The sequence below is a fragment of the Apis dorsata genome, unplaced genomic scaffold, assembly GCF_000469605.1.
Source record: "Apis dorsata unplaced genomic scaffold, Apis dorsata 1.3 scaffold_741, whole genome shotgun sequence".
NCBI lineage: Eukaryota > Metazoa > Arthropoda > Insecta > Hymenoptera > Apidae > Apis > Apis dorsata.
Window position 1 is genome coordinate 198,779 of NW_006263902.1, and position 7,637 is coordinate 206,415.

The 7,637-nt window shown below is 29.3% G+C and overlaps 1 protein-coding gene and 2 long non-coding RNA genes across 4 annotated transcripts in view; 2 read left to right on the top strand and 1 right to left on the bottom strand.

Annotated features, from left to right (window-relative positions):
• Window positions 1-1,304: 1,304 nt before the first annotated feature.
• Window positions 1,305-2,632, top strand: LOC116186471. The gene is made up of 2 exons (XR_004151485.1): window positions 1,305-1,745; window positions 2,464-2,632. It is a non-coding gene; the product is annotated as an uncharacterized LOC116186471 (long non-coding RNA).
• On the bottom strand, window positions 1,890-4,696 carry LOC116186470. The gene is made up of 2 exons (XR_004151483.1): window positions 4,371-4,696; window positions 1,890-2,379 (listed from the first exon to the last, which is right to left on the bottom strand). It is a non-coding gene; the product is annotated as an uncharacterized LOC116186470 (long non-coding RNA).
• A 137-nt stretch (window positions 4,697-4,833) lies between these two features.
• The window catches only part of LOC102679760 (MAP kinase-interacting serine/threonine-protein kinase 1-like), a 10,505-nt gene continuing 7,701 nt past the window's right edge, over window positions 4,834-7,637 (top strand). Inside the window, exon 1 of one of the 2 annotated variants that reach the window (XM_031513815.1) lies at window positions 4,834-5,064. In XM_031513815.1, coding sequence (XP_031369675.1) covers window positions 5,046-5,064 — 19 coding nt within the window. In that variant the 5' untranslated portion in view covers window positions 4,834-5,045. Of the gene's footprint in view, window positions 5,065-5,495; window positions 6,600-7,637 lie in introns of those variants that run through there. The other variant, XM_006622757.2, reaches the window with a different exon arrangement.

The window sequence follows — 7,637 nt, forward strand, 5'->3', positions numbered from 1 at the left end:
AGAAATTAAATAGTTATTATATTTTCTATTCTTACTCGAATAGAAAATTAAAAAAATCAAATATCTTATAAATAAATTATTTGAAAATAGTTTTTTGTCGAATAAATTATCCAAAGTTTTATAAAAATTTATTTACAAATACATCTTTATTTGAAATAAATATTTTATTTTTTTACTTTACATTATTATATTATTATTTATTTTATTAGAAATAATTATCTGTTTCTTTTATTTGTCATTTTTATTTCAAACAAAAAATTTTGTTTCTTTGTCATAAAATGAAAACAAGATAGATAGATTATATATATATATATATATAATATAATGGTCATATAATTCCTAATAATGAATAAATATATAGAAATATTCGAATTTATTGGTTTTTAATAAAATTAAGATTATATGTATATCGTAGATCAGTATAACAATTGTCGGTTGACAAAGATTCAATGTTTCACTGATTCGAACTTTTGATCTATCTTCACGGAGGAATGTGGAAATGATGAAAACAGTATCGTAAGAAATTTGGCATGAAATGGCACTATGTAACACCAATCTTTTTCTTGGGTCAACTAAGTTCGTTGCCTTTTTCCCGAATAACATAATTCCGCCAATTTTTCTCAAATCTTTCTCCTCATTCATAAAATGATCGAATTCTGTTTCATAATTTTCACTTACTAGATTATTTGTTACGTTTATTTTGATTGTTCAATCTTAGAATAAATTTGCGAAGGTGTTCAATTTACCTTGAAGCATTTAACTAAAGCAACATTGAACTGCGCATATGACCCACGAGGCCATACGGTAGATGATCCGGGTGATATCCAGAAATAAGCATAGCGGACAAATACTGGAAAGAGTACGATATATAATGGTCAATGACCTTTACCAATTCGCTCGACACCATGGATTTGCAACTAATTTCCGTTGCGATTCATTGACATGAAATAGTAATAAATGAATCAGCTTATTTCCACATATCATTGCATCAGAAAAATCTAACAGATACAGTTTATCGATATCGTTCGCTATTGATAATACTTTTTTTGCAGTAAGTGAAATAATAATAAATGAATCAGCTTATATCCGCATTTCATTGTATTATAAAAATCTATCAAATTATATATATATTTATTGATACATAATTCAATAAAATAATATTCTTTCTATGTATTATCTTATTCTCTTTCTTATTTATATTTTCTTTTTTTAATACATCGGCTAGTTGTTCATTCTTTCTGTTGTTCTCGTTTTTGATAAATTTCATTATTATACACGTGATTATTATCACAATTTAATATACGTAACTACTTGTTATAAAGCGTAAACATTACGTACACGCATGCGTATTAACATGTTCCGTTGTTTACGATGTTCATGATTCTTTGTCGGTAATATCCAATCGTGTTCCATCTCACCAGTGCACATGATTCAATTTCACATGGTACGTGATCTCGAAATTGAACGATTTCTGTCATTTTTCAAGATTCAAATAAATTTTCCATTCAAGTAAAAATATGTGGAACGTTCGATGCCTCACACGAAATGTATGCGTGATAAAACAATTATTTAAAATTAATTGTCACACCGAAAACCTTAAACAAGGAGAACCTTTTGTGCGTCCCATTATTTAACCTTGAATTATGGATACACGTGCTACATGAAGAATCGTTCGAAGATCGTTCTTGCTCCTTTCACCTCAGCTGCTTATGAATCGACCAGTTTGTCAAAAAATTTATCTGCCGGTAATTTCTTTCTCAAAACATCGTTTTTTAAATAACAAATTTACATAACCACGAATGAATAACAAAAATAAAAAAAATCATATTTATTTATTTTAAAATCATATTTCTTCTCCATTATGATATTCTTCAATATATTATTTACAATCTTCTTTTATATGTTAATATCCTTTATCACATGTCTATTCGTATCGCATAAATCATCCTATTGATATAAACATATACATATTGGTATATTAAAAATTATCTTCCAAATTCACAGCTCGTTTAAAATATTTTATCATTAATATTTTTAATAATCTATTATTTTAAATTAATTCGAATCATTCATTGCTAAACTTATTAATTTATCCTTTATATATATATATAATAATAGCTTATGTATGTATATATATATTATTTTCATAAAAATATAAATTTACAAATGAGAATTATAAGAGAAAAGAGACGAACGAATCTCGTTTAAAGCAGCCGGTGAATTACGTAACGTACTACGCGCGTTCGTACTATATCATGATGGTTCTACTTTAACTTCATCACGCAGCACAAGATACGCAGTTGTTGTCTCGCTATGGCAAATACGTTTTCACTTCTTGTCTCGTTTGATCTTTATCGTTTATTTTTCATCTTTTTATCACTAAATAAATCAAAATTTCAATAGTTCAATAGTTAGAAATTGTATCCTATCAATAATAACATAATAATTCGATTTAACTTTTAGGAATCAAATAATATCAAAACTTACTATATGAAATTGTTTTCATTTTTGAAAACTGGACTAATGTTAACACGCGGAATAAATTTGTGGACATTCTTCACACTTCGCGAAACAAGAGATCCAGTAAAGTGATAATCGCATTTGGATGAGTCACCAATGATTGAAAAAAAAACGTTAAGTAGATAAAATGAATAAATTCCACGTACTTTTGTCACCTCACGTATACATACAAAATGATGTAATTAACTAGATAAATTTTTACGAGTCACATACTATCTTCGGTTTACAAATATTATGTTTGAAGCGATAATTTTTCATAATTTAATTTTTTACTGTCCCAATGCAAATCTATTCGGAATTAATTTAGATAATTGATTTTACCTGATATAGACATCACATAACACGACATAAAGACAATGAAAAAAACCACAAATATGGATATGAAAAAAAGAATTGATTGCTAATAGAAAAATTTGAAAAACAACTATAAAAAAATCAATTAAACTATTTTGCGAATTTATTTTTTAATTTACTCTTTTTTCGTTCCTAATCAAATCATCATGCACTCTTTTTTTTTTTCATCTACTTGTGTCGTTATTTTCAGTTTATTATATATTCATATCTACAAAACTGATCCAATTGATTGTGTTCATGTATTAATCATTATTTTTTTATCTTATTCTGATATTGTTTAGTAATTTATTCTGCAATCTTCAAACTTTTTTTTACTTTTGAATAAGATATTTATTTTCAACATTTTGCGAAATATTAGTAACTGAGGAAAAAATACATGTGTAAAAATGGAAGAAAGCACATTGAAAGTAAATCGATAGCATGATAATAAGTATTGTATTGAGTGCTGCTGATATAGCAAACACAGCAAAGTCACTCTTGCCACGTGCAAAAACCGGTTTGTGCTGTTATTTTGTGCGACCGAACACTGTCCTTTAAATTTTCTGTTTAGACGAAATCTGTTGAATTCTCACGGTAAGAATGTCCTTTCAATCTGATTGAATTCTTCAATTTCTACGTAATAGAAGTCCCTTTCAACTTTTTATTTTTCAAATTGAACATTATTTTTACGAGAGCATTATTTTACAAAATTGAACAGAAAATCACAATTTCTTATTCATCGATGAAGCATATCGTATACATCACGTGATAGTGAAAAACATTTTTCTTTCGCATTGCTGATCGAACATTGCTCCCATATTATTAATTCGATATGATCGACATGCGGATATACGATTATTACATCCATGATATGGATAATGCAATTATTATCATAATATATGCTATTTCATGGATGAGAAAGTTATAATTTTTACAATATACATATTCTATAATATATTCGAAATCGATGATTTATTGATTAATTCCATCTTCACCGATTTTAAAACTTTGAAATATATTATAAAAATCATTATTTTTTCTTTTACGCATAACTGATGATTTTCAAGATATTCATAAAAATATTTGATATTATTAATTCTGCCTATGTACATTCATGATACATATATGACAGTATGTGATCAGCACTTATCAACTGTTTATATAAACACATCAAGGCGACCGGTAAATATACTTATAATGCATGAATTAATATCATTAGTTAATATCTATCCTTCGAATTTGCGGAATGCAAAAATAAAATATAAAACAATGATCAAAATTGTAATGGATGTTGTTATAATAATCGGTGAAGAGGAAGCTAATAAATAGATCGATTCTCGAAATATGAATCATAATAATATAAAAAGATTAGAATATATAATAAAATTTCTAATTGGGCAAACGGTTCCAATTTAATTTTAAATTTAAAATCAAATATATAAAACTGTAGATCGCATGGCCAGGTAAATAAATGACCGTATAATGTTACGTAATAATAATACGGCTAATAAACTTACGACGCAATACCATACAGATTATACGGGCAACAAGTTCACGCGATGTCGGCCGATTGAAAACAAACTTCGATGGCCGACACGAGTCTGCGCGTAGCATAAAAACTCGTATATAAATGCATTTGTATGTGTATATGTCTACATTTGAACTACTATAGAATACGAGAAATGTTGTCGTTTTTCTTTCCCGTATTCTTTATCTTCTTCTTTCGTATTTCATTTCACCGTGCACATCTTCACATAAATTTAAACAGCAATGCTTTCGTACTTCGTCTTGGTTGTCTCTCTCGATTCTTTTTCTATGTCGCGTGATGTTATACGTGGCCATTGTGCGCGCGCATCCCTTCCTAAAACAACGCACGCCGCGACCGCTTCGGCGATATTTCCCGTTCCTCTATGTTTATCTGGCTCAGATCCCTTATAATGCGGGTATAAATGATGCTAAATTGTAAAGATCTTGCACATATAATCTAACCATTGAGTCGATAAACACGTTTTACTCAAGCTTTTCGAAAAAACATTCATGATGAAATCTTACGTACAGAATGGCGTTATTACCGGCAAGTCGATTCCAAACATACGAGAGCAATCAGTGATTCTCATACGCTCTTGAACAAATTGTAAAAATTAGACGAAAAAAGTGTTACACAGAGAAAGAGAGAAAAGAAAGAACTAAGGATGGAAGAGAAGAAGAAAGGTAGTTTTAATATTTAATTTTCTTTAATTGTAATAATTCTTTAATTGTTAGTTTCAATATTGCATTTCAATCATTCATATTGATGATTCATATATGATAAATATGAGTTTTATTTGTTAACGTGAATGTCAAGATCGTGTTTACTTAAATAATATCGATGACGAATTCTCTAAAAATAGAATTGTAAGCTAGATAAAAATTGCATCATTCAATTCGGTAACTACGTGGCTTTAGTGTAGTAGTTTTGTCTCTTCGAAAAACGAGAGCCCCTGCCTAGAAGCTACGTGACGCGGCGCCGTTTCAGAGGGCGTCGACGAAGTTGCTCGATGCTACGTAGAAGCAACGGAAAGGGAGGAGGGTAGCGGCAGTAATGACAGCGTGGTGGGGATCGAGGACTCGTCGATGCCGGGACGAGAACAGCGACGAAAGAGAGTGGAGGGGTTGTTAGTAAGCGAAGCGGCCATCTTGCGAGGTTCAGTCGGAAACCAACTGCCGTGCAGTGAGGGAAGGTAAAAGAAAAGACTCGATGTGTTAGCTGAAGGATTTTTTTAATGCGCTTCCGAGCCGGGTTACCGCTACGTGCGAAAGGCTGTGCGATACCGACAACGGAGCAGCGACCATCCAGAGATTTTCGCATACGGAAAAACTTTGTTTTATCCGGCGAAAAGTCTCAGGGTAGGAGCAGAGAAGAAGGAATCGAGGGAGCAGAAGTTTTGACGCTGGAGAAGAGAAGTCGAGAAGGCATCGAGAAGTTGTATAACAATTTCATTTCTCGCGGAACAGATTTATCCGCGATATTTAATATCTCATCAGATTAAAGGCAGTGGAGAAGACAGAAAGAACTTTGTTCATATCATTGGAGACAGTGAAGAGAAAGAGTAAAGAGAAAAAAATAATAAAAAAGTGAAAGAAGAATAAGTGAGAGATAATTGAGAAGAAAAGAAAAGAAAAAGCGCAGTGTCAAAGTCTGTGATAGTATTTATTCAAACGATTCAGCTATACCGGGTATTGTCTACCACAGTAGCATCGTTTGTCGCTCCTATAAATCGCAAGAGTTAGAGAAACAGAGGAATAGATAATCTTTATATATTTATTTATATCTGTGATACCGACGCTGATATACATCGAATTATCCCGAAGAAGAAAGAGAAAAAGAAAAGAAGTATACGTCGGTAAAGAGAGAAAGAATTGAGAGAAGCATAGTGGTTTAAAAAGTTAAGATAGTGGGAAAGGAGATTATATCAGTAACTTAGTGGATATAGATGTTTTTGTATATACGACTGACTCTTTTTTATAATTATTGATATCGGGTTAAGAGCGAAAAAGAGAGGAAGTTTCATTGTTGTTTGTTAATTGAAAAAGAAGGGAGATTCAAAGAAGAAAAAAATTAAAAGAAAGTTTTGTTTTGAATAAGAACTTCACTTTCCTTTTTTGACTCTTTTCTGGATATTAAACCGAAGCTTGTGGTAACTGTGCGAAAATGGTGGAGAAAATCTTGGAAGAACGAGAAGACGGTTGTCAAGAGGTTGCAAGAGGTATGAACTTTTTTTATAATAAATGTTAATTCAATTCACTTCAAATTAAACATGATCATGATGAAATTTGATATAATTTTAATCTTTCACTAGTAAAAATTCAAAATAATATTAATATTTATTCATTTAACATAACTTTTTAATAGATGTATTTCAATATTATATTTTATTTTAAATAAATGATTGTCATGTATAATTTATTATGTTATTCTTTCATATGAATTTCGTCATTAATCGAAAAAAAGAGAAATATCGTTTCGATTGAAAATTCGAGTTCAATTTATATAGAAATAAAAAAAGGATATAAAATAATTGAGATAATGGATTAAAATTTTCAAGATTAATTGTTGAAGAGCACACGGTACGTGACAATCGGAGTCGGTTGACGGAAGAACTTTCTCGAAGCCGGTGCGCACATTGCCAGCTTCTTCGTTCTTTCAATTCAAATTGCAAAATTTTTCACTTACATTTTAAATCCGTTCACTTACATTTTCATTTCTATTATATTTCGTTCTAGCATATAATAGAATATATTTTCTTATAATTTAATTATAATAACTTTGACATTTTCAATTATTATATATTATTAATATTCTCAAAACTAATATTTAAAATTTTAATCATTCCGAATTATTTAATTAATATAAATATTGTATAAAAAGTTTAAAGATTAAATCAATATTACTTCATATATATATCTTAATATATATCTACGTATATGTATTGTTATTTTATTTTTTCTATTTTTGAAACAAAAATAACTATTCTTCGAACGAAATATATTATACAAAATATAAAGTATATTCATATATTTTTTGGTTTGATATCTTATTAATAAATTGTTTTTAATAATCGATATATAATATAATAATAATAATATATTAAAAATACGATGCGATGTCGAAAGGGACGAATAACAAAATACAGAATAATAACTCTGAAGAATGCGAATGTGAGAGAAAGAACATATCGAAGCAAAGCACGACAGAGTTACAACGATAAATATATATATATATATATATATATATATATTTATTG